Source organism: Castanea sativa, chromosome 2, assembly GCF_040712315.1.
Source record: "Castanea sativa cultivar Marrone di Chiusa Pesio chromosome 2, ASM4071231v1".
NCBI lineage: Eukaryota > Viridiplantae > Streptophyta > Magnoliopsida > Fagales > Fagaceae > Castanea > Castanea sativa.
In genome coordinates, this window is record NC_134014.1 from 8380825 (window position 1) to 8408717 (window position 27893).

General features: G+C 34.3%; 3 protein-coding genes across 3 annotated transcripts; 2 read left to right on the plus strand and 1 right to left on the minus strand.

The window, feature by feature from the left end:
• Positions 1 to 348: 348 nt before the first annotated feature.
• On the plus strand, positions 349 to 1042 carry LOC142625715 (monothiol glutaredoxin-S2-like). The gene has a single exon (XM_075799408.1). The coding sequence runs from the start codon at positions 508 to 510 to the stop codon at positions 814 to 816; it is 309 nt and encodes a 102-aa protein (XP_075655523.1). The 5' UTR covers positions 349 to 507; the 3' UTR covers positions 817 to 1042.
• Positions 1043 to 9561: 8519 nt separating this feature from the next.
• Positions 9562 to 16976, plus strand: LOC142625925 (uncharacterized). The gene is given in 17 exon segments (XM_075799679.1): positions 9562 to 9806; positions 9933 to 10008; positions 10416 to 10494; positions 10583 to 10741; positions 10862 to 10939; positions 11153 to 11257; positions 11701 to 11767; positions 11875 to 11936; positions 12500 to 12639; positions 12812 to 12938; positions 13071 to 13185; positions 13874 to 13962; positions 14535 to 14618; positions 14712 to 15059; positions 15525 to 16046; positions 16182 to 16241; positions 16596 to 16976. Coding segments are annotated over 16 exon segments (2154 nt in total). The 5' UTR covers positions 9562 to 9806; positions 9933 to 9970; the 3' UTR covers positions 16677 to 16976.
• Positions 16977 to 18178: 1202 nt separating this feature from the next.
• LOC142623611 (anaphase-promoting complex subunit 7) lies at positions 18179 to 26223 on the minus strand. The gene is made up of 18 exons (XM_075797049.1): positions 26046 to 26223; positions 25875 to 25943; positions 25729 to 25779; positions 24753 to 24887; positions 24547 to 24609; positions 24141 to 24256; positions 23110 to 23194; positions 22829 to 22888; positions 21765 to 21810; positions 20980 to 21053; positions 20763 to 20813; positions 20392 to 20589; positions 20258 to 20302; positions 20023 to 20116; positions 19735 to 19880; positions 19410 to 19639; positions 18901 to 18961; positions 18179 to 18472 (listed from the first exon to the last, which is right to left on the minus strand). Exons 1-18 carry the CDS (start codon positions 26112 to 26114, stop codon positions 18386 to 18388), a joined length of 1680 nt encoding a protein of 559 aa, XP_075653164.1. The 5' UTR covers positions 26115 to 26223; the 3' UTR covers positions 18179 to 18385.
• Between the last annotated feature and the right edge of the window lie 1670 nt (positions 26224 to 27893).

Sequence of the window (27893 nt, forward strand, 5' to 3'; positions counted from 1 at the left end):
ACCCGTCCTTATATACTGATAACATTGCAAGCAAAACGAGTACGAATTAAAAGAAGATTTCACAATTAAAAAAGTACGCACATATAGGCACTAGATAATACTAAATGTCAAGTCCTGCCAAGGACAAGTTTCCATTGCTGTATGCCAATATTCGTTGTTGCGCAACTTTAGTCATTATCTAGCCAAATATTAATCGCTTTCGAGTAATGATAAGAACATAACATAAAGACCCAATTTAAAATATCTAAAGGAACATTCTCGTTTCACTTCACTATCAAAGCTTCCCCCTTGCTATGCATGATATGCAAATCCTATATAAATAAGTGGCCATGGGAGCCAAGTACTCCACACCAAAACTCAATTGCCTTCACATTCCTCACAACCCTAGCTACATTGCTCGCTTAATCACTACTATTTTCGAGTGAAACCCTTCTCTCAAAATTTGGCATTGTGTCCAAATTTAGTCTTTTTCTTATACTACATTTCAAAATTTTGCATTAATTGGCAATGGAGAGAGTGACAACTTTGGCATCAGAGAGACCCGTGGTGATCTTCAGCAAGAGCTCTTGCTGTATGTGCCACTCCATCAAGACCCTCTTCAATGATTTTGGGGTGAACCCAACTGTGTATGAGCTTGATGAGATTCAAAGAGGGAGAGACATTGAGCAAGCTCTTTCAAGGCTTGGTTGTAGCCCAAGTGTCCCAGCTGTGTTCATTGGAGGTGAACTTGTGGGTGGAGCCAATGAGGTCATGAGTCTTCACCTTAAGAGGTCCTTAATCCCAATGCTTAGACGTGCTGGGGCAATATGGGTTTGATTAACTTAGCTTATAACAACATCAGGCGCTAATAAATGTTGTGGCTATAACATAATAATATATATATGCATGAGAAGTAGGCGTCAGATGTATTAAACCTATAGAGAGAGAGCTTGCTATGAAGTCTACTACGTACGAGTACTATAAGCTTTTTGTAATAATATAATGTTATGCTTTTTGCTAACGTTGTCCCAATTTGCATCAATGGTATAACTTCTAAGTTTAATATTGTTCTTAATAAGCTCATTGTTGGGGCAAACTGATGAGCTTCAATTTTCAATTTTTTATTTTTTATTTATTTATTTAGTATCTCCTTTACAGATCGTAGAAAAAGTCCTGCCACAACTTAGCGGGCTTTATTGCCATCCATCTATATGCTTTTATACTGGAGTACAGAAATTTTAATAACTTGTTTGAATAATATAATACCCACTGTGATAGTTTGAAATAAAATTAAATTTTTTAGAAGTATGATTTCATCTAAAAAAAATGTTATCAAAATACTCTTTCAGAAAATACTACGTTTTGTTGTCATATGTGAAATTGTTTATCGAAAATATAATTTTAAAACTACTATATATTCTTGAAAATTTTGAAGTTCTTGTATTTGTCAGGTAAACAGAAAAAGGAAAATTACAAAAGCTTCACGCACAACATGTATGATAGATATAACAATAATTACAATATAGATCAATTCCATAGCTCCAAGCAATGGTTTTATCCTAAACTCACAGGAAATTTACAAATTGATCCTTCTTTGCTGCTATTTTATTCCCCCTCGCTCTTTCTCCAAGCCCTGGCCTGCTGTGCTATCTCCATCAATATGGCTTCTCGGGCTTTAAATTCATGCACATAGTCCCAATTAATTCTTTCTTATCCAAATGACAAAGCATTCTATGGTACGTATAATGATAGTGACATATTTTATTTGTGCATCAAATTCTCATTAGTCCCTCCTTCACCATGAGCATTTTCCCTTCCGTTATAAGACTCATAAATGTCAAAAATGTATTAGATGCCACGAATCAACATCCCATGCATATGACCTCCACACCTCTTTGGCGCGAATAAGTGCTTGTGAGACGTGAGAGGCAAGGGTTTGGGTTTAAATCTTAAGGAGAAAGCTTCACACTCATTTACACTTAGATAAAACTAGAGATGAATTTCTACCTTCTATCTTGTATAAAAAAAAAAAAAATTTAAAAAAAAAAACATCACATGCATATGGCAAATGTACATATAATTAATGCATTGGACTTTTTTTTTTCTTTTTTTGGTATAAAAATTCACTCGAGCAATAGGCTGGCAGTAAAAGAAGGAAAAAATTAATTTGGGGGGAAAAATAAAACTAAAATGAGCGTAATCAATCACGGGCTAGCCCAAAATTCAGTCCAAACCACTTCCGAAAATGAATGGGGCTAATTTAAGCCCAAACAAATTAATTTGGAGCGAACTGGGCTTAATCAAGAATTCTAAGGCAGGCCATTGGTCCTCGGCCTAATCCCAACAGGTAGGCTCGTGATGAGTTGTGAAGATTGGGCTTAACCTATGAGTTAAACAATGGATTTTTTTGCTTTTCTCAACATGGCTGTACATTCCCAATTGGGCACTTAAAACTCAGTTTTGTGTTTTCTTTTTAGGAGATTAGAGGCGCATCAGTATATGGCCTATGCCTATGTAATGTAAGGAAGGCAATGTTTAGAGTTCTTCAAACACTTGTCTATTTTGGTGGTTATGTGTATTTGTCTTCTCTCACTCGTCAGGTAATTTTAAGGAGGAATTCCTTTGAGGCGTCTTTAAGATGTTGACTAATGTTACAATTGGTGGTGAATGATGGAAGGGGGAAGGGGGGGTAGGAAATTAGAGGCTCATCAGTCTGTGGTCTATGCCTATGTAATGACACTTGACTATTCTCATAAAATGTGTAGTTCCCTTCTCTCGCTCATTAGGTGATTATGAGGAGGAATTCCTTTGAAGTGTCTTTAAGATGTTGACTAATGTTACAATTGGTTGGAGTGGAAAGGTGAATGATGAAAAAAAAGGGGGGGGGGGGGGGGGGGGGTTTGTGGGGGAGAAAATCGGTGTTTTGCATTATTTGGTTTAGGGGTTTGCAGCCAACTCACCAACCCGCCAAAACCGACCCAACCTAACCTGCCGGGTTGGGTCGGTTTTTAGGCCTTAGTGGGTTGGGTTGGGTTACAACAAATTTTTTGATAGCAGGTCAGGTTGGGTTTAAGTCATAAAATTTCAAACCCACCAAACCCAACTCGACCCACCTATATATTTAATATATATATATATATATTTTTTTAAAAATATATTATATAATTAATAAATTTTTTAAAATAACCAACTCTTCCTATCCTATATAAAAGCCAATTAATTTACACAAACCCTAGTAAATTACTATTGTTATTTAGTCATTAGTATTGTTTGCCTTTAAGGAGTTACATTGATACTAATATTTGGGTTTTTTAATATATTTATATTTATATTTTTTTCTACTCAATTTAATAATAATAATAATAATAATAATAAATTTGTCCAACCTATGGGTTCAACCCGATCCAACCCGATCCATGTGGGTTGGGTTGAGTTGGACTTATGTGATGGATTGGGTTGGGTTGAATTTTTTTAGACACACCATGGTGGGTTGAGTCAAAAAATCTCCTCAACCCAACCCAACCCGACCCATGCACACCCCTAATTTGGTTGAGGGGAAGGAAAATGGGTGAATGATTTTCCAACCTAGCCCACAAAATATAATCTCTGCCAAAATGAAGAGAAAATGAGGATGTGAATTTTAAAAGACATTTTTACCCCTATTATCCCATTATTTCATACTATAATAATGGTATAATAGTAATTTAATTTCTATCATTTGACTTTTTCATCTCTCCTACGAAATACACATGATGGAAAATTAAACATTTTTTATTTTCTCAAAATTTTCCATTCTTGAACTTTTTCATCTTCTCACCTAAGTAGAGCTTGCATGTTTTGAATCTAGGACCTTATGAATCTTATGGGAAAGTAATTGATTAACCCCCGGAATTTATCTTTCTAATATTTCTAATATGCAGGTAAAACTTCTTTCAAGATTCTTATAAAATAATGTCAAGTTTGGTTAAATTAGATTATTAAGATAAAATTAGACTTCCCCTAAAAAAGAAGAAGAAAAATTAGACGGTTACAATTGCACTTAATTACACAAAATCATATGCCAAATTTAATTTTTAAAAAAGAAAAATCGATCACATTTCTTATAATACAAATTGATTTTCTTCCTTTGATAACGAAGTCAACAATCAACAAGATTTTACTTAAACTCCCACAAGTAGAAAGAAGCCAAATTCCTATATAATCCCAAGAAAATTCAAAAGGTGTTGAAGTGTATGTTTGACATCTCATTTAAAACCATGCCCTTTCAAACTGTAACCTTTTCAAACCCTACCTTTTTTTTAGGAACAGCTTTTTAATTGCATGGTCAAAAACAATTTTTTTTATAGATGTATTGTTGTACCACCACATACCCTTGGTGCGATAGTCACTCTACAAGTATAAATGGTCACTCCACAAGTATAAGTACTTGTGGGAGGCAAGGGTCTGGGTTCAAGTTTTCAGGAGGAAGCTTTACACATATATATACACTTAGATTATGCTAGAGTAGAATTCTATCTTGTATTAAAAAAAAAAATTGTATTGTTGTAAATGCTCTATAAAGCATCCACATCAGTGCTTCTAAAATCTTTTAAAATACAAAAAGTAACAAAATTTACACATTTTTTTAAAAAAATTGCCTACATCCAGTGGGTGTAAAAATGTGCATATTTGCACATTTGCTACAGTAACCATGCAAATATGCACGGTTGCTGTAGAAATGTGTATATATATATACTTATCTCTCCTCCAAACTATGAACACTGTCCTCCATTAGCAGTCATGAGCATTTCTTCCTCAACCTCGGAAATCACAAAACAGGAAGTGCGGTCCGCCAATAGTACTCCTAACCCAGCTATAACAATCCTTTAAACTACATAAATCACCAAAGGGGAAGCAAATCCAGTGATCATAACCAGAGGAACCTATGATGGTGAGATCTCGTTTGGGAGCAGCCATAAAGAACCAGAAAGTAGTAGGGGCACAGGAAAAATCACTGATCTGCCGCCTGATCTACCGCCGTGTATGAGTGTTTGAGAGAGGAAGATAGTTAAGGGAGGAATGAGAGAGAGACTTTTGGATTGGACTGATGAAAGATGCTATAACTGATAATTAATAAATAAGTAATAAAAATAAAAGAATAAATAATATTATTTAAATAGAGTAGATGATAAAATAGATGAACTGATGTGGGTGTTTTGGAAAAGTGGTAGTGTAAAATAGACAGAATAGTTTGGTTGAGCTGATGTGGTTGCTCTAAATGGATTTATTTTATGAGCATTGCTATGAAAACTAACATTTATTGAATGTATTTTTTTTACCAATTAATCTAACTTTTAAATACAAAAGATCACCACACACCATTGGTCTGGTGGTTACTCCACGAGTATAAGTGCATGTGGATGTGGGGTTTGGGAGGTAAGGGCCAAAATTCAAGTATCTATAATAGAGTTTTATACACATATACACTTACATTAGGTTAGAGTATAATTTATATCTTATATATAAAAAACTTTTAAATACAAAATAATAAATCAATTAAAAAAATTCATAATATTATTGAATATTGATGGCCAATTAATTTTTTGTACAAGTAAAAAAGAAAAATTTAGTTGGTTATAATATCAATCTATCAGTTTTATTTTAAATGAAAAGTATAGTAACTTGACAAAGTGTCATAACATTTTAACAATGAGTCCAAATTTGGTAAATATGAGGTGTAGAATTCACATTTTATACTATCCAATAAAAAAATTGTTACATCAGTATTTTATTTAAAATTTAAGGTAAAACACCATTTTGGTTTTTATATTTTGGAGTCATGGTCAATTTAGTTCTTACATTTTAGTAGTAGTCAATGTTGTTTCTATTATTTTGAACTTGCAAGTAATCTGGTCTCTACCATTAACTTATTAACGGAAAATACTTACATGACATGCACAATTAACACTTAATGCCTATATGGCTAAAAAAAAAAAACAATTTATCATTTAAAAAATTCATTGTCAGCATTAAACAAAAAATCCAAAGCAGAAAAAATAATTTTTTGAACTGATGATTTTGAAAAATTCCCCAATTTTTCTTGGCAACCAAACACAGAAACCCAAAAACACAAAAATTGAACTCAATCCAAAAAATTCACAATAACCAAATTTTGTTTCAAGAAAATGAACTTGGCGTTTGTGTACTAACTCGAACTAATCTTCTCCTCCTTAACCATCTGCAATATTAACACAATACAACACACACGGATCCGTCTCACAATTTGTTAAAACTAGGGTTCAAATAAATAATTACACAATACTATACAACAATGTCTCTTCAAAGAAGGGTGAGAAGGTGGTCTTCTAAAAGCATAAGGCTTGATGGCTTGATGCTCCTTGGCTTTCTTGGATTTAACCTAAGCAGGTACACAACGTGGCCCAAGATAATTTAAGGCCTAAGGCGAAAATTATAAAGGGGCCTTTTACATCTAAATATCACTTAAATAATACAGTTTTTTAGTTTATTTTTTATTATATTTTTTTATTTCAAATTTATTATTAATTCATACTTATTAATATAGATAATTCACCCAAAGTGAGCTAATGATACTTACTATATAAGTTTTACAAACTAGCATATCACCAATTTAAAAAAAATATATATTTATTCAAACATTCATTTATTATACTGTCTAAGTGACACCAATCATATTAGTGTCACATCAATTTGTAAGATTTTTGTCGTAAAATTTGTATTATTTTTAGCATTTTTCATTCACTTAATGGAGATTAGGTTGCATTTCTATTAATTCTTTTTTTTTTTTTTTGTGGAGAAAATGCTAAACTTACTATAAATTTTATTGCAAAAAACTTATAAACTGATATGGTAATGATGTGATACTTCAACAAAAGAATAAATGAGTATTGAATTATTTCATGTGATTGGTGAATGTCAATTTATAGGACTTTATAATAAAACTTGTAACATACTAGCATTACTCTAATATCTTAGGCATTTGAAAAAAAAATGTACACTTAACTCATATTTTTTTAATTGAAAAAAAAAAAAACACTTACTGCCCCCATATTTGGGGGCCTTTCCATGTCTGGGGGCCTTAGGCCATGGCCTAAATGGCCTAGGCCTAGGGCCGGCCCTGCGTGGCCCAATCAAAATGTAGAGTTTTTGAGTCATTGGATTCAATTATGCTAATGGCTTCATTGACGTGGATTTGGTTATTATGAATTTTTTGGATTGAATTTTGTCTTTTCGGGTTGTTGTGTTTGGCTGTCAAGAAAGAGGAAGAACGAACGGGGACTCATTATTCTTTTTTTTTTTCCTTGGCCTGATATGGATTTTTTTTTCTTTTAAATTTTTATTTAATGCTGACATTGCATTTTTAAACTATAAATAAATTTTTTAAACGCATTTTTCATTAACGAGTTGACTACTTATAAAATGTAAGGACCAAATTAATTGTGACTTTAAAATGTAAGGACAAAAATATTATTTTTGTCAAAATTTAATATATCTTACCGTACCTAATAACATTTTTAAAAATTCTTAATTTTTAAATATGTGATAAAATAATGTTTTTAAAATTTTTAATATTTAAATATGTGATAAAATAATATGACATGTTAAAATGGAAGGAGTAAAACATAAGATATTTTTTAATGGGAAAAAATAAGAATTTTACTTCTTTTAACAACAGCCATATTTATCTCAGTCTAATATATATATTTTTTATTAAATTTTTTTTATTAAACTCATGAAGGTGTGACATCTCACCTGTTGAGAAAATGTTGTAACATATACCCTGACACAACTATTTTTACTAAAAAGTAACTTTTCTTCTGTTCAAAAGAAAAAAGAAAAGTGACTTTACTGGGATAAAATAAAAGGAAAAGATAGAGAGTGTCGCAGTTGCAGAGAGAGTCAGCTTGAATTGCTTCAAATTTCAAAGTTCCAAGTCGCAACACGTGCGGGGGTAGTGGCTCTTTGGAGAGATTCCGATCCCACGGGTGAGTGAGAAGAGAAGAGTCTTCTTCCTCTCGCTCATTCCAAGTCCCGAGACAAGCTCTGAAGCTGTGGCCCCCACTAGGCTCATACACAATAAATGTCTCTCTCTCTACAAGTCACATGTCACAACACTCTCTACCTCGAGTACCAAACCAAACAAGAAACCCATCAACATATTTCTCTTCGCTCACTCAACGGTCATTCACACTGTTTTAATGCCTCTACCAACCAAAACCTCTTTCCCTGCTCTAAAAGACTAAAACCCAAATAAACCCCACACTCACCACAAAACAACAAAAAAGAAAAAGAAAATTGAAGCACTGCCAATGCTAACCTACGCACTATAACATTACTTCACTGGTTTACTTCAAGTCTTCAATCACTCACTTCAATCACTGGTTATTATTACTTCGCTACTTCAGTCACACATTGTTGCTCTCTCTGGCTCTTTAATTTTTTTTTTTTTTTTAGGAGTCTCTGGCTTGGAAAATTCTTAGGCAGTATTGAAACAAGGAGAAATGATGTTTTTTTGTTTCACATTCATGACGAGGTCCATCATGAATTTAATGAGTAGACTCTATCATAAATATGAGAGGAGAAAACACCATTTTCTGTATTCCGAGAGTACTTAAAAATTACTCCTCTAGCTCTCCCTGTATAGTGAGCTAGCCCATATCTCAATCTAAAACTATAATTTTTTGTCGTGATAAGTAGTAAAGTAAAAATGGTAAATTTATAACTTTATCTAAGTTTTGATAAAAATTGTGATCTTTACCATAGTGTCTGTGTGGATAGTTTATGGGCTATTTGAGGCCTGTTTGTCACTATTGTTTTAACATATTTCAACACATTTTAAACAATATTATACACATTTTCACCCACACATATATCAAAAATACTTAAACTATTCTCCTAAACACCTCTTGATAACATTGTACTAGTAATATTGTTTATATTTTTTGAAAATACGTATAGGTGAAAAAATGTGTTGAAATACATGTAATATTGTTTAGAAACTAAAAATATGCGTTTATACATATGTACCAAACGGATCTTTATTTTTGCTAACTTATTTTACTATTCAGCTTATTTTTACTACTATTTATAATTCTTACTATTTACTATACTTTTTAATACTATTTATAAGTCTCACTATACTATTCTAATTACTATTTACTAAATTTTAGGTACTGTACTATTCTAACTATCATTTACTAAATTTTAGGTGAATAAGCAACTTCCAGCAGGTACAGTAGATTATTATTATTATTGAAAAAAGCTGTTGATTTACGTGAATGTGACGTTACAATTTTATGATAAAAGTTTTTTTGATAATCATCATTGCCAAACTTTTCATTAACTTGATAAAAGTTGATAGTTTATTTGCGGCGGTACGACAAAAATAACAACATTAAAAACGCAACAAATGCTAACCTACGCACTATAATGTTACTTCACTCACTCACCGGTTATTATTACAGCTCAATGTAGAGAGAGAGAGAGAGCAACAATGTGTGAAAAACAGTAGTATTACAAAACACTGTCTATCATTGAAGGTCTTCTTTTTGTACTCTCTCTCTCAACTATTTTTATTTTTCTCTACTTATTATCAATATTCATTTCTAACACTTCGTCTTCAATCTCACTCTCATCTTGTTACAGTGTTGCTCTTCCTCACCAGCCTTCTTCTTCCACTGCTTCTTCAATAATAACTCTTTTCTGTTCCTACTTTTCTTTCTTGCTTACATTGTTTTATTTTCCTTAACTTTCTCGGTAACCAAACAGCTAGCGCAGTCATTCATTGTTTTGTTAAATATTTCTCAGAGGTGAGCTTGTTTGTCGTTTCAAAAAAAAAGTCTAGATTAATCTCTGTTTATTATTGTCCGTGAATATTTTTTATAATTTTTATTTTTATGTAATATGATAATGTGGCTTTATTCGTTAATTTTTAGGGTCTGGTTTTGGTATTTCAAGCTCTGATCTCAGAAAAATGTTCAGTTTTTCTCGTAGAAAACTGAAGCATACAAGGTCAGCTTCTCTTTATTTAAAAATTTGTTGTCCATTTACTTTTTATTTTATTGTGCAGAAATGTTGTTTGATTTTTGTTTTAGCTAGTGGAGAAATTTGAGCTTGATTTTGAAGCATATCGATTATTCATATATATATATATATATATAAGGAAAATAAAATAAAAAGACTATTGAAGTTTTTGAAACATAAGTGCATTATCAATATCAAATCTCCAAAGTTAGTGCCATTCAACTCATTACATAATTTTTTTGATAGACACCAACATTGTAGTTAATACATAAAATGTTATTCTATTGATTGACAAAAACAAATGTTGTAAAGTTTAGAATCATGTTGAAAGAACAGAAAGATGGTATAATATACATTTGTTGATACTAATTTTGAAATGTGGGGAGGTGCATCAGATTGAAACTCCATCTACCAGAAACTGCTCAGGGAACTCGAAGTCCCATAAGACACACAAAGAAGACTAGTGGATCAAAAGTATGGATTTTGATTTTAATTCTGAATTGTTTTTTCCAAATGGGTTTGCATTGATGAGTATGTGTGTGAAGTATTTACAATTTTGCAGAGTGAATGTGCTGCACCTCCAACTAGTGTTTCTGATGAACTCAATCGCCAGTGTTCGTCTTCTGCCGCTGCACCTGAGATTAGTAATTGTGCATCGGGTAGCTTGGAGAATTGGATGGTGTTGTCAATTGCTGGAGAAAAACCTACTCCTCGATTTAATGTATAATGTTATTTAGCAGTAACTCGTGAATGAGCTTGATTTATATGGTGTAGCTGATTGAATTTGATTAATTTAAGCTTTTTATTAAAAAAACCACCAGTTTACTCTTTTCATGAATAGCATGCAGCAACTCTGATTGGGAACAAGATGATAGTGGTCGGTGGTGAATCTGGGAATGGATTGTTGGATGATGTACAGGTAGGGAATGTTCCTCTTTCCTTAAAAACTTTACATTCAAAGTGGCAGCACCAATAGATTTAAGTTGTTCAAAAAAAGGAGAGGGGGGTGGGGGGGAGGACACCAGATTATTTATGTTTAACATCAAAGTAATTGATTAAATTAGATTTTTAATTTAGTTTCATAGCATAAGTGCATGATATACATGTTATTATTTTTCATGTGTATTTTCAGGTGCTTAATTTTGATAGATTTACCTGGTCAACAGCATCATCAAAGATTTACTTGTCACCAAGCAGTCTGCCACTAAAGATTCCTGCTTGCAAGGGCCATAGTCTGGTATTATTATATGTCTCAACTACTATTTTGTTTTGCCTTGTTTTGTAGCTGAATTGTTTTTTTTTTGAGAATTTTCAATATTGGGATATTGTATGTAATGGATGAGAAAATTTAGGGTTCTATTTCTGAGGATCTATGAACACCCACTGCTCAAGCAAAGAAGTAAGAACAATTGTTATTTTGTGGGTGCAAAATGTTGGTGTGCACCATGGTTTGCACCCTGCAGAAGTTTTTTAATGCCACTCCCCTGTATGTATGTCAGTTGAGATTTGTTTGCACTTCTTTGTCCTCCCCTGAATCAAGCATAATGCATATAATACGCGGACTATGCCCTAGTGTTAGTTGGCTGATTAATCATATTGTCCCAGGTCAGGTCATGTAGGCTAGAAAAACCTTAAATTGCTCAAGTGTTGACAATTCTTTTTGTTGCCTTCCTTGACTAGGTTTCTTGGGGAAAGAAGGTTCTTCTGATTGGAGGAAAGACTGACCCTAGCAGTGACAGAGTTTCAGGTTGAGTATTCTTGTGTGTATGCTTTGATTTTGATTTTGTTTTGTCATATTTTCATTTACTATATTTTTCCAAATGATGCCTAATCACATGATTTTGGATTTTGTAGTGTGGGCATTTGACACTGAAACGGAGTGCTGGTCACTTATAGAAGCAAAGGGTGACATACCGGTATATCATGTGGCTTGATAAAATTTTAGATTAGCTGTGTTGTAGAAGTAGCTTTACTTAACACCCCCCCCCCCCCCCCCCCAAAAAAAGAAAAAAAAACCACCCATAGTTTCTTCTTTTGGAAGTTACAATTTGGCAAGTTCATTATTGGAAAAGAAACCCCTCCCATGCTTATCATGTGTGCCAAATATCATGAGAATTAGATGTTTCTACCCACATGATCCATATAATTGTTTTATTTTTTAATAATGAATTAAAATTAGAATGCTAATTTGGATTGCTATGTGGACAAGACGGCTATCAGTCTCCAACAAACATGATAATTGGCAAGCATAAAATGTGAGAAAAGAACCTGTCAGTAGCTTTTGTTATTATGCAAATTTTGCTGAGGGGTGTAAGAATGCAATTCGTGCAGGTAGTCCATGTCTTGGATTAGGACAATGTTATATACCTTACTGAGGTGGAAAAATGATATTACATTTCTTTCCTTTAAGGTACCAAATTTATAATCTAAAAGGTCCATGAAAAATAAGAAGTTCTAACCTGAAGTTTATGTATTGCAGGTTGCTCGTAGTGGTCATACTGTGGTAAGGGCAAGCTCTGTTTTACTCCTATTTGGGGGTGAAGATGCTAAAAAGAGGAAACTAAATGATCTGCATATGTTTGATTTGAAATCTTTGACATGGCTTCCTCTTCATTACACGTGAGTAGATTCTAGTGTACTTTGTGAAATTTGTTGATGCTATTTTGTACACAAGCTTCAAATTTAGTACTTGTCACCTTTGTCATGGAGAATTCTGGTTGCACTTCTTGTTGTCATATCCCTTGATTTAGGAGCGAAGGGTTTTTCTTATTCTTTTCAATTGTACGTATAGAGGAACAGGGCCATCTCCAAGATCTAACCATGTGGCAACTCTTTATGATGATAAAACTCTTTTTTTATTTGGAGGAGCATCGAAGTCCAAGACTTTGAATGACTTGTACTCTTTTGACTTTGAAACGGTATGTGGAACATCTCCTCATCTGTTTTTTTTTTTTTTAATGGATTATGTGAGCGAGTAATTTCATCTCTCATAGAAGCAAGCTAAAAATTCTTTAGATTTGACATTTTGATAATTAGATCTTCTTTCTCAGATGGTATGGTCAATAATAAATATACATGGTTTCCATCCATCGCCTAGAGCTGGTTCCTGTGGAGTCTTGTGTGGAACTAAATGGTATATAGCGGGGGGTGGAAGCAGGAAACAACGTATGCCTTACGAGCGTAGAAGCATTGTTAGAATATTTTGACCCTTTTCTCTCATTTGGTCGCTTAATAAGCATGTGGACCTTTCTCTCATGTTGCAACCACGAATTGATTGGACTTGTTGCTCATTATAGTATTATGTTAGGTTTAATGCAAGAAGTAGCTTTTGCTCCTCCTTTTGTTCCCCCCTAATAGATCTTCAAGGGTCTTCGTGCCTCTGATATCCTTGCTTTCACATCATTCACTCTTGGATAGACAATCCAGACCTATCTACTTTAGGATGTTCCTGCCATATGTTTCAGTGTTTCTTATTCTTTTCTTGGCTTGTTTAATACACACAGAGTTGCAATGGTTCTAAACTCTGGAGCATGGTGATGATTTCAACCATATAAGTTGCCACCTATACTATAATGTAGGAAGGCTATCAAAATCAACCTGATTTTGGATCTGAGAAAGCATTTGATGACTTAGGAAAAAAGAAAGAGAAAAAAGAGGAAGATTGAAAGGGCTGGCTTTCAACTCCTTTGATTCCCATGATTTGAAGAAGTTTATCTTCAATATCTCACTGGCCTGGGAGTTGAGTTCTGATGTGGATCAAATGCAGTGCAGCTTTGAGCAATTTTTATCTAGTTTCACTAATTTTTTTTTTTTTAACATTCATTTATGAACTTTTTATTCCTAATTATTCCAGGACATGTGGAGACTTTAGTCTTTGATGTTTTAAAGGTTGAGTGGTCTGTGGCTGTTGCATCACTGCCATCTTCCATCACCACCAACAAGGTGAGTCATATAGATTTTGTTCTTTGCATTATCAAGTATCGCAAATCTTTTTAATGCTAGCCTCATGCCATATGATGTGCCAAAATTATGCATTAATTAATTTTTTTGATATCTCTATAAAAGTAATACACTTTTTAATGGCCATAAATCCATGAGCTTTCTATTTTATCCTTGAAGGCTTGGATTTATCTGTTGGTTCTTTGATTACTTTCTCAAATTTGTCAAAACTTATCATCCATTTTAGCTGTTAGTTTAACCATGGAACTAAAAGCTAATATTCTGGCTTTAAGCTTTACGTTGGGAAGTCCATATTGATGCCACACCCTCGTGGTAAGCTGATGCCATCTCAAATTGTGCATAGCCTCTGTCTGGCTTTCACTTTCGCTATTGAGCTTATGGGAATACTGCATAAAGATGACATTTGAGCTTATGGGTTGCCTGAGCCGATGTAATTAGTCCATAATTGCTATGATATTTGTTATCTGATATCATTTTGAGATGATGTGTGTAGTGTTAGTAGCATTCTTCTTGGCAAGATGAAATTATTTGTCTAAAGATTGTTGTATTCTCAGGGTTTCAGCCTAGTTCTTGTACAGCACAAGGAAAAGGATTTTCTTGTTGCCTTTGGGGGATCCAAAAAGGAGCCGTCAAATCAGGTTGGATATAGAAATCATGTATTTGCACATTCGTTGACTTGGATTCGATCATTGACTTCTTTTATTTTCTAACCATTTGTTGTTTTGTTTTAGGTTGAGGTCCTGCTAATGGAAAAGAGTGAATCATCCAAGGGACCAAGATCTACCACTGGAAAAGGCACAGGAGCTCTACTATTTGAGAAACACTTATCGTCCAAAGGGTTGGTTACTCACCTTAGTAATGATTCTTCCCAATGTTCTGTTGATTCTGTTGCTTGACAAAATCCAGCATCGACCATTGAACAACATGGTTCTGGAAGAAAATCTTTGTCAGAGTCAATTATTGATCCAAATTCTGTTCCTGGCAATGTTTCACTTCGCAAGCAATTTCATATTGAGGAAGAATACAAAATGCCCGTTAAGATGGCCAATGGATCAAAAGATGACAATTCTTCCTTACAGGTAGACTGAGAAGTTTCCAATTATTTACTATGTCTATTTTCTTTTATTAAAGTTATTTGAGATATAGACATGCAGATTCATTTTGGATGAATTGAAAACCTCTAATTTTAATTTTGGGTAGTTTCTTGTAGATTGTTGTTGACTGTGGGTCCAATTGGGAGCCTGCTTTATCCAAATGAAAGATATTTTCCCTCCCAATAGTAATTAACTTAAAAAAGGGAAATTTTGTGTCTTTGATCTTGATCATCTATTCTGTGATGGGTTTCTTCTAATCTCAACCCATGACTGCCACAATATAGCATAGTATTCCAGTGGCAATAAATAAGCTGGGATGTTCCTGCTTAAAAAGAAAAGGAAGGGTGGGGGGGTGTTTGATAACCAAGTTTGATGCCATGCTCTACTCTTGGAATTTCCTAAGATTTTAACGTGAAATTCATTTAATATTGCATTTTGTGTTAATCTCAGGCAACAGAACAGAGAATGAATCGATCTAATATGGTAATTCAGAATAGCATAACTGGAGGCAAATTCAATGCAGAGGAAGCCTCTTTGTATGAATCTGATAATGCATTTACCCATAACCACAGAATTGGAAATGTTCCAGTTGAATTTGAGGATGTGGTATTCCCAGAAAGTGATATCAAATCTGGAGTTTTTTCAACTTCTTCAAGTGTATATCAATTTTACGAATTAAATATGGCTAACTTAATAAGGAAGAATGGAATGCTAGAAGGACAGTTGGCAGCTGCAGTGGCAAGCCGAGAAGCTGCAGAAAGGAATTTATCATCTGTTCTCAAAAGCAGACAGGAGATAGAGAAAAAATTGACAGACACTGTGAAGGGGATGGAGTTACTAAAAGAGAAGCTGGCTGGTGTAGAGTTGGCACAAGAAGACGCTAACAGCCTATCAAATATAGTCCACTCTGACAATATAAGGCTTGAACATGATGTGGCTTTCCTGAAGGCAGTCTTGGACGATACTCAGAAGGTAAGTGCATACAGTCATACTAACCCCCCCTTTCCCAAAAAAGAAAAGAAAAGAAGAATGCAGCCATCTTGTAGCCAAATTATGAACGGTTACATCAATTATAGCATTTTGCTGATTTTTTAAAATCTTTTGTAGGAGCTGCACTCAACTAGAGGAGTTCTTGCAGGAGAAAGGGCAAGGGCCTTCCAACTACAGGTATGGCTTTGAACGAAATGTACTAGTAGCCACAAAAAGGCAAAAGAGGGATAATTATCTGCTATTGCTGCTGCTTAACTTGTACATAGAATAGCCATCTTTTTACCATTGTTATTCTCTTTTATGATTTACATATTACCCTTTCATAAAAGGTTTGTCAGGTGGATGTTTTGACATTGTAGGTGATTGATCCATTATAATAACTTGTTTATAAATTAGTAGAAGTGGTAAAAAATGATATGACAATTAAAGAAATAGCAGAGTATGACTCCGGATAGAATAGAATGACAAAAAAGAATCTATGTGGCTGATCCTGATCTTGATTAGCCACCATTGCCTCATGTTGTCATGCAGGTCGAAGTTTTTCATCTCAAACAAAGATTGCAATCTATGGAGAACAGAGCGCCCACCCCGAGGAAACCTTTCAATGTGTAGTGTGGAGAATGGAGAACAAATCTGAATGATCAAGGCCATCCATCAACAGTGAGTAACAGGCTGTCTTATGGAAGATACTCATGATGGGAATCGTCGGACAAAACCCAGAACTATCTAGCCTGTAAAACTACCTCAATTGTCCAACTGGAAGCAATAATCTACATCCTCAAGCTTAGCATTAGAGAATTTTAGTAATTCAGTTCTGTACATATGTGAAGCTAACGTGACTTGGTAATGTATGTTTTGTTGTAATATTTTGTATGTCTTTTATAATAGCTAAAGAAAACACTTCCACTGTTCTGCTTGACTGCCATACTTGCCTCTTTTATTGGAAGACCAATTAACGGCGAAAAAAGGAAGTTAATGTTGCTTTTGTGTGCTGACCGTTCTTGTACATTGGGCTTCCACCATTTTTTTTTTTTAATAACATAGGAAATCTTTGTATAGAAGAGTCCTTGGACTCGTCTTTAGCCAGTAAAACCTAAGGGCAGTTGGTTTCATATGTCAGAACTAGCTGCCGGGTAATGTATGAACATTCATCCTCAATAGGCTTCTACCAAGTTTCGCAATCCAGTTTTCTTCACACATTGGTCAAAAGTGCATATATAGCACCATTAATCACCTGTTGGGATTAAGTCTGATGCTAAGCGATACCCTGTAATTACAGACTAACATAATTGGAGGCAGGCTCAATGTGGAGGGAACCCCATTAATATGTGAGTATTGGTAATTCTTACCTGGTAAGATGCGAGAGTAAAGCCTTTCTTCGAAGGATTATCTAAGGCATCCTCCTAATGAGCAAACCACCCATATTGCCAAAAATTCAAATGGCATAATCTGCTCTTCTTTATTAGGGTTCGAATACCCATATTTTACAACTGTACCTTTGAGAATTGAAAACCATCGACAAATGTAATAATTTTACTATCTTTAGTGAATGACAAGCATGTAAAAGACAAAATTTTGTCTTCAAACGCAAGTACTACTGCCCTATTTTGGACTTTGCTTCAACAGGGTTCCTATTTCGAGGGCTCCAAAATCTTGTCATGCTACAATCATCGTAAGGAACCACAATCCACCATATAGTAAGTCCAAGAGCACATTGATTTTTTATTATTTAGTTTTGGCTGAATAAAGAGAAAATATAATATGTCAGTGTAAGAATCGTCTTGTCAATTTGACTTGCATAATCCACATTTGGTTAAGAAAGTAATTCCATTAAAATTACACAGCATATTATGGACATTCTAATTTAAAAACCCCAAAAACCTTTCGAAAAAGGGGCTCCACACCATACGAGTACCCTTCTGAAGCTTTTACTTTTTTTTTTCAGAAGGGAAATAACTCTTACACTACACACATCCACACTTGTTTTTAACTGAAATTGTGACTTCATGTGTGTTAGTGTGTGTGTAATTACCGTTGCTCTTTTCAGAATAACTTATCTTTCCTTTCTGCACATATCACGGATACACCCCCCCTAAATCAACATCCAGCCCACATGATACATCCATGTCACCTTTTTATAATTGTTAAATTCAAGTTTTTGCAGCAAAATTTCAAATTGTCAGTTCCCTAACGTGAAATCTGTAATTATGGGTCACAAGTTTGCTTGCAAGGCAGCACAGCAATCTCACACTACATGTTACTCATTTACAACTGAATAATATTATAAGGTGTTTCATATATGTAAACTTTTAAATTTTTCCTCATAAAAGATCAGTCTCTTCTTGGTCTCCCTCGGCATCCTCTACCTCATTTTCTTCATCTTCTTCGGGTGCATCTGGATCCACGCCCTACAAGAAAATACAAGGTTAATCCCAGGGAAAATGCACTCTTAAGGGCTTTGATAAATTTACTGCTTGCCCCAAACATGAAATTTTGAACTTTCTAAATTCTTGGTAGAGAGGAGACATGATTTAAACTCATGACCACTTGCTGTTACCATGCTAAACAACCATTTCTCCCAAAATCTTAAATTGATAGAAAAGTATGAATTTAATCATTTAACCACTATTCTAACAAGTTTAATTCCTCTGCATTTCCCATGCCACATTTCCTTTTTATTTATTTTTTTAAGAAATTTTTTTCTTAATTGCCTTCACTTGAAGTATATTACATAAAATACCAAAAAATAATCATGAAGCAAAGAATAGTGAAGTGTATTGAGAGTAATTGAAGGAACTGTAAGTAATAAAGCTGAAAGAGCAACATTATCAGAAACCTTCATTTGTTTCTCTAAGCGATCTAGCCCCTTTTTTGCAGCTTCATTCTGTGGGTTTATCCTGCAACACAGTAAAAGAGTAAAAATGAAAGCATTTTTTAATAAAGGCATTGGAGGTTTTACCCCCCCCTGTTCTTTTGATCATAGGCTGCCCACATATTTCATTGACATTCAGTGTCCAATTTTACATCTTCAGGAAGTTGAATGGCCTGAGACCACTCATAGAAATTCATAAAGTTGAATAGGTAAATTTTAAAGCAGCATGTTACCAAAAAAATTCATAAGTAGCAGCCATTTCAAACTGGAGCACAACCTAATAATGATACCATGCCATCAGTAGTAGTGATGGCTCTAAATCAAGAACTTTTAACTTCAAATACTATGTAAATTACAATGAGACATTCTCATGCTCAAAAGCATGAGAATGGAAGAAAATCTGTAACAATGCAGAATTTATGTCTGGAATCTCCTGATCCAGAAAGAGATTCATATCTTATATTAGATTTTACCTCAACGCAGACTGATAATGTGATAAAGCATCTTGAAGCAAATTTGTTGCAGCAAACACTTGAGCTAGTTTAACATGAAGAGAGTCGTCAGCCCAATCCTTGAGATATCGCTCAAGCAGAGATACAGCATCTCCATTTCGACCTTCAATAACATGGAGCTCAGCCAAAGCTAATGCGGCTCCTAGGTAACCAGGCTCCAACCTAAGTGCTGACTCATAGAATTTTTTGGCCTGTTACAAGTTTAGAAAAATTCACAATCTTTGAAATCTGGATGAAAGCAACCTTTACTTCTAAGCTGATGCTGAAAAGATTTATAAAGCTTTACCTTCTCTCTGCCACCAGAGTTACTAGCATGAACATCACCAACTAATTTTAGCGCCTTTGCTGATTGAGGCATTGCCTTCATTGCCTCCCTGGCAGCATGCAAAGCCTCTTTGGTTTTAGAGAGAACCAAATAAGACTGAACCAAACCTGAAATCATAAATGAGTCCTTAATCATTTCAAGGCTTCTGCATTTTTCTGTTATTCACACTTTTTTAGAAAATAAATACATGTCAATGGTAAAAGTGAGCTGCATGTTATGCAGGTGAGCATTCCCCCTTGAAAGTTGCACCTTGATACGAACGAATATCAGGTCTCAATTCATGAGCTGACCTAAAAGCAACTACAGCAGCTTCAGCTCGCTTCGCTGTTAACAACAGGTTACCCTGCAAACTTGAAGAAATTTTTTTCATCATGGAATTGAAGATAAAGAGCAAAATATAATGAAATATTTATGGGGTATACGCCTCTTCAATCAGAATCCAGGAATCAAACTACCTATTCTATCAGGTGTTGAGTTTTAATACCTTCATAATGTGACCTGGTATATGCCTCTCATCAATTCGAATGCTCTGATTGCAAAGAATTAATAGATTTCATGACATATGCTAATAAGAAAAGAGATCTATGCAGTATTTTTTTTTCAAATTAACTAACTGACCCTGTCAGCATAAGACAAAGCTCCTCTTTCATCTTTTTCCCACAGTACAGACAAAGTCACGAAAACTTCTGGCCTTGTAGGATCAATACTCAGCAAATCATGTGCTAACTTGTTTAGCTTTGTATAATCAGACTTTGTCTTTAGAAGTATTGCATACTCATCCATATAAGTAACAACATATGGATCTATTAATCGCACCTGTAAAGACCAAAAACTTTACTTTTATATCTTCTTGCATGTACCTCTCTCCCTGTGTTTCGGTTTGTGTGTGTGCGCGCGCGCGCGTGAGAGAGAGAGAGAGAGAGAGAGAGAGAGAGAGAGAAGGAAAGAGGGGGGGGGGAATAGTAATTGTATTAAAAAGAACTTATTACCTTTTCGAAATTCATTATGGCCTCCTCATTCTTGCCAATAATGGCTTCAATCTTCACATGATAGGTTTATAAATGTACAAGTAAAACAGAGAGATTAATCAGAATGCTGTCGTCTTGCTAGTACCAACCTACTAAATGTAACATTCAAGAGCACTAAATGCGAAAATTTTGGCATGTAAAACAAGCTTTGGATTTTTTGAAATATAATCGGTCCTACCTTTGCAATTTCAAGTAATAGGTGTATATTATTAGGAAAGCGTTGCAAGAGATCTGCAAAGAGTTCCAAACCACCTGGCAACAAAAAAAGAATAATGAAAATCGTTGATTAAAACTCAGGCAGATAGCAAGCAAAAGTTTAGAATTAATCATTTCTGGCTATGAAACTACACCTGAGAATAAGAAAAGTTATGAGGCATAAACTAACACATATATTAGGAGTAGCAGTAGCAAACAACTTTTTCCCCACCGTAGAGGACATCATCTACATGTCTTTCCCATGTAATTTAATCAAACAATAGACCAAGTGATCAACAGTTATAATTCCCAGCCTTATTTCCTCTGTGTCCTTTTCCTTATCATTTGCCTTGGGTAAGAGTTCAAGTACGAGCAATCCTCTACTTAAACCAGAGGTGAAGATTGCACAAACTATCAAAATTTGACAAATAGTGTGATTCCAGGATCATTACAAAAAATTAAAGTTAGATTGTGTAATCTTCACCAGCCTGAGTGCTGTTAGATATCCTTTACACGTGTCTATGAGAAGAGATTCCATTATCATGCACATACAGTGTTTATCAGTAGACCATGCCAGTTGGAAACAAGTTCAGTAGTTCTAAGCTTCTTTGTTTGGAAGCTTCACAACAATTGGATAACAGATTCACAATAAATAACCAACAGAAAATTGAAAAATGTAGATCACGCCTTGTGATCTGAATATGATGCAATTCTACAGCACACACCACACAGATAAAACTCTCAAAATCAGAAGAGATATTTGTCTACCTTTGTAATCGTTTGAAGCAATGCAACATTGGGCCTCAACATAGCGCTGCACAAAAAGGAATAAAATTAACTAACATTCTTTTTTTTTGGGGGAAGGGGGGGTGTGGGGGGCATTGGGAATAGCAATCTGAGTGTACAATGAAAAAAAAAACAACTCCAACAGTATACCATTGTGTATTTTAATAATGGCTTAATGGATAAACAAAGTTCATTAATTTTATAAGAAAGACGAATCAAGCATCTAGCTAATGGACGATAACATGGACACTGCCAATAAATTAAGACTTGGAATAAATGGGTTAAAAAAAGAGAAGACTAATACCACGAAGAAAAAGAGACAATCTGAGTGATAAAAGTGCAAAAATGTTGTCTTTTGCATGACTAAGCGAGCATAGGCTAAGTGACACCAGATCGTGATATGTGCTTTTCGAAATTAAAACCATGCTAAGAACAAAGATCTCTATCTCTATGCAATATTTGTATTTTATTTATAATTCAATTGTTACAACGGGGGAGGTGGATTCGAACCCTGTCTCTCCTTATAAAGGAGACCAGGCAATACCACTGAGTACAAGGCCCTTAGTCTATGCAATATTTGTAATTCACATTGAAACAATAAAATAGACTTGCAGGATCAACCTGTCAGAAGTAATTTCAGTTAAATCAACTATCAATGCAGCCTATAGAAACTCATATTTACTCCAGTGACTCAGCAAGTCACTTTATTATCATTGCTAAGTTAGTATTAACCAGTTAAATATATCTAAAGGGCACTTTATCAACAAAACGGCACAGCAAACTACTAAAGAAAACAACCCAAAGGCATACTAGGTAGAAGGCTTGCTGAACTATCAAAATAAATTCCAGATCCACATTTTACAATACATATGATCATACTTGGAGTGCATACTTGGTTCATAAGCCCACACGACAAGATTTTCATGACAAAAGGGAAAGAGGTTCTGCCACTGGCAATTGCCAACAAAAAGCTGATAATACAGAGGATGATGAAGCTAGTAACTCATGATGGAACAAAATATCATCTTTCTTCATTAAGTACTTACTTGCAGCCAGCGGCTTGAATCAAAATGATCAAATGAAGCCCTCCCACTTCTACTTGGAGTCTGTAATTAAAATTTAAGAAGAACAGTATAAAAATGATATTTTATTTTTCAAACACTATGAACTAGAAGGAATTGCTGTAATAAAATCAAGTTATAATTAGGAGAAGACGAAACACTCATACAAGATAAAGTCCTTGCAAATGAAGAAAAATATGATTTGTGCAATGCATAAATTGATTGATCACCAATATGAAGTTGGTTTAATGGTTTCACCAACAAACCTGAGGAAACAATGAAATAATGTCCTTGGCTGAAGCTCCCATCTCTGCTAGAGCAGTAATAGCCTCAAGGACATAAGGGCAATGCCTATCAAAAAGACACAAAAATGAAGCATGATTTTGACAACCAATATAATGAATCACAAAAATCAATACTATTTCTATAATTCAGGTGATTTAGCATGTTATTTGAAAGCAGAGATCCATATAATAACGATACACTTTTTATGTATACAGCTGTTGGCAAGCAAAGGCATGCCAAGACGGATGTTAGTGCAGCAGAATCCATGGGTCTAGGAACTTAAGACAGAAGTTGGTAATCCAAATGTCCAAAGAACATTCAATGCATATGCCTAGGGCTACTAGAGTTGGTCAGGACTTGAAAGTAATTTTTAGTCAAAGATTTAAGTTCAGATTATATTAGAGCCACAAGGGAATGACTGAGGCATAGAATTAAGAAAGAGCTGTGCCATTTACAATATACTATATAGATTCAACAAAATATTGTCTACCTTTATATTTCTACACCCCAGCTAGGGCTTGTGTGTGCATACAGAGAGAGAGAGAGATGCAGAGATTTCTCTTTTTCTTATATTTTTTGATATGTATAGAGAGGGAGATAATTTTGGCCTACAGTACAAATTGAAGTTCTGATTCCATTTTTGATAAGTAAATTGAAGCTCTGATTCTGACCACAACCCTTCCTTACTTCAAAGGCACCTTCACCACTATGCTTACTGGCACTGGCTATGCATTCTAGTATCTATGTTCAAGAATGGAAATTGTGTAATTAAATTTTTTCTCCATTTCTACTTATAAAAATAATATCCTTTTCATATGTAGATTTGTGTACTTCACACAATTCATTGTATTAGGATTCAGCATGAGGAGAATATAGAAAGCGCATTTGGAAGTTTTTATTCTTGAACAAAAAATAATAAAGAAGATAAACAAGAAAACAAACCAACAGATGTAAGATATATTAAAGTATAAGATGAAGGGAAGTAGGTGTAAACCCAATTAACTCCTCAAACCTTAAACACTCTTTGTAACAACTAATAGCATGACGGCAATGTCTAGAATTTCGATAAAGCTTTCCCATCAACAGATTCATCTGCAAATTTCTTGATTTTCCTGGAATTCCCTCCATCTGCAAAGTACAAGTAATGAGATTGCACATAAAAAAGATGAAAGGTATAAGATAAGAAAGCAGCTATGAACAAAACCAATAAAATATACATCAGAAATTTTAGGATCTTGGTACATCATTATACAATGCCACATGAGGATCCCTTACAAAAATAAAAGCAATCTGAGCTCTTTCCTATCCATAATTCCTCCACCAACAAACTTTTCTTATCATTCTTCTTCATATTAAATGAAAGAGACTAGCAACAAGAACGTGCAGAGAGAGAGAGAGAGAACATCAATAGGCTCAACCTCAGCAATGGCTGCTCTGTTCTCATTTAATGCACAGTGACAAGATGCGATTTTGAACTTGACCTGTCCATTAGACAGAAAAGGATAACAATGCATAAACAGCTTAACCTTAAACATAAAAAGTTTCAAAAAAATAAAATAAAATTTATTAAGCTCCAGATAAGCTGAAAATGAAACCAAATTCATAACGAACATAATTGATCTACCTCATTTTCATTAATTGCTGAGATGTTAAAAGAATTTGGAGAAGATGACCTGTTTGGTGGCAATGAACTTCTAGAAGTTGTTGAATTCTGTTTAGGAATAATCTTGTAGTATTGCAATGCTTGTTTGTAAGTATGCTGTTAGAAAACAGAAAGACATCAAAACTTTAAAAAAAAAAAAAAATCCCCAAAAAAATAACAACAATGATAATCATATGCATAATTCAATAGGAGTGATCCAAAAGAATTGCATATAGAATAAACCTACATGTGATTGAACAATTTTCTTGTAGCCCAGTGGTACTTCTACTCAAATAGGAAGGAGGATTCTGGTTCGAACCACAGTTAAATGCATGATTTGCATATGGTTTGGGATTCTTCTACTGATTGTTTCATTCATAATAAAGTGACTAATTTTACCCTGGCCATCAACCTACTGCAACCCTTCTCATTTTTTACAGGCTCGGGACCGGCTGTGCACAAAATACATGATACTAAGCAAGGATGGCAAAGTTCTTCTCTTGATTGTATAATCATGTAAAGAAGATTAAAACGATGAAAGCTCACAAATTTTTTTACTCTAACACAGCACCAAAATTTTAAATTCCACATACCCTAAGCTCGATCCTCCAACATACGTAACAACAGCAACTCCTAAACCACACTTAAAAAATAAAAAACCTTCCAATTTCGCACATTAATGATGACACGACTTCTTACAAGTTTTCGTGTCAAAGATGCTAAAGTTGCATTTGAATGAATTAGTCACAGCAGATCCTAACCTTAACACATAACATAAAGCTTCAAATAAAAATGACTACATTTGGATATAACTGTGTATTCACTATTCAGATTTAAATGAAACTGACTACATTTCTGCTTATTGAGCAGTTACCATAGCATTTTTTTTTCACATTGAAATGCACAGTAAATTTCAAACAAAGTTTAAGTCTGAGTGTGAGTGTGTGTTTGTTCTTACAATTGCTCGGCGATACTCTCGCTCGCGAAACAATGCGTCACTGAGAAGAACCTGCAGTGGAAATAGCAAACAAAACGAGAATAAAGAAGTTGAAATTTTCGAATTTGAAGGGAAAAATGAAAATTGAAAAAAAAAATCTTTCAAACCAAGCTTTCGGCCTTGATGTGAGGACTGGTTTCGGCATTAGCGGCCGGCGATGAAACGAGAAAACAACCCTGATTCAATCAAATCAATCGGATTAAAGTAAAGCGAAATTGAAATTTAAGAGTAAAAAAGTGAAAATTGATTTTATAGGGGAAGTGAGAAATAAAAAATACGAGGGTCTGAGCTGAGGTGTAGAGGCCGTGTTCGAGGAGAGTAGTGATTTGATCTTTAGGGACGTCCATTCTGATTGATTGTGTTGACTGAGACAATAGCTAGAGAGAGAGAGAAGAAGTGCGTGCTGTGTTGTGTTGCTTTGGGAGTGAGATTTTTGAAGAAAGCCTCCGGTTCTATAACCCCGCTCACTTTTTAAAACCCCTCTTCTCTGTCTCTCGTAGTGGCAGTGCAAATGTTTTTGGATTTTGCCATTTTGGTATCAAGTGGTAAAATTTACTGTTTTCATTTTGAACAATTTGAGGTTTTACCTCCCTTTTCCTGAGGGCTTGACCAAATTCAAATTGTTCAAACTTTGTATCATTTTCTGTATGATTCATGATAATTGTTCTTTATCGTGAATGTTTCGTGCTTCTTTTATATGTAGGTAGGATTTAATATTGGATCTCTTATTCAACAAGAAGAAATCATTGATTTAAGGTAAGATAAGTACATTTTGCCATTCTTAATGCATTAGTTCTGAAACTTTTAAGAGTAAGAGAGATGAGGGAGAAGTAGTAAGAATATAAATCAAATATAAGAGTATTTGTGAAGTTAGTAAACGAATATGTATATGTAAAAAGTAAGGATTAAATAATGTGTGTGGATACACATACTCAGGAGAGACGAGACACGAAAGACAAAATCCATCTTGTCTTGCCCTCTTTAAGTCAAAGAAAACCACGTGTGACGAGACTAGTCAAATCAAAGTTTTTCACATCTCCTTTTACAACTATTTACATGGTATGTTGTGATTGAAACAACATCTTTTCATTTGAGTCTATCAGTCTACCATTAACACCATTTTATTATACATCAATTACAATGAGCCAAAACTTGGACTCACTCTAGACTTATAATTGTAGTGAAATTTTGTCATCCCTTACATTATGTTTTATGCTACATGTGGTAGGGATGTACATGGGTTGGGTTGGGTTGGGTTGGGTTGAGTTGACTCAAGTTAGAGGATTTTTTCAACCCAAAATAACCATCACATGTGTTGAAACCAACCTAATCCAACCCACATAAGTTAGGTTGGGTTGGTGAATTGCGTTGCGATGTTTTATCTCTTGTAAAAAATTAGGCTTTCATCAATTATTTAAACTTTTTCTTATTTAATTATTACAATTTACATAATATGCTTAAATTATATTTCCAATTTTTAAGTTAATTCTCTCAATACTAGAATGAATCAAAATAAACAATATGGTGGGTTGGGTTTGGTGATATTATCTATACTACTATTTAAGTGGCTGCACTTGTTTGGAGTGGATTTTTTTTTTTTTGTTTCAAAATATCCCTACACTCCTAGGTTTAAGTAGAGACAAAACTAAATGATAGTTTGGTAAATAATTTTTTTTGGGTCTAAAATACCCCTACACCCCTAGATTTAAGTGGAAACAAAACTAAAGGATAATTTGGTAAAAATACATGTCTAACTTGCACTAAAATATTGCCTACAAAATATGATCACTCTTCAGTTGATTTTTAAATTTATTTAACCACCCACTAACATCATGGTGGAATGTTGATAGGGTTATTTTGCATGTACCTCTCAATCATTAGATTTTGTTTATAGCCAACTGCTATTTATTTGGTACCAAATATTTTTTTCCCTCAAAACGATCGAACTTTTTCTCAACTTGATCCGCTGCACAGAAATTTGCAATGTCAAGAGTCCTCTGCTGTTCCTACGATCTCTGAGAAGCGTGACTGTCAAAATGGTTTGTATCTATTGCAATTATATGTTCAATTCATGTTTGTTGGGCATGCAGCGGTTATTTCTTCTTCTTCTCAAAAGCTATATTTTT

What these genes read in the sequence shown, in the direction of transcription:
- LOC142625715 (XM_075799408.1), top strand. Translation starts at nt 508, where the DNA reads ATGGAGAGAGTGACAACTTTGGCATCAGAGAGACCCGTGGTGATCTTC.
- LOC142623611 (XM_075797049.1), bottom strand. Translation starts at nt 26,114, where the DNA reads ATGGACGTCCCTAAAGATCAAATCACTACTCTCCTCGAACACGGCCTC. An exon ending in TATTACTTGAAATTGCAAAG is followed by an intron (nt 20,814 to 20,979) that starts GTAGGACCGATT and finishes TATCATGTGAAG; the next exon opens with ATTGAAGCCATTATTGGCAA. An exon ending in CCATAATGAATTTCGAAAAG is followed by an intron (nt 20,590 to 20,762) that starts GTAATAAGTTCT and finishes TGGTCTTTACAG; the next exon opens with GTGCGATTAATAGATCCATA.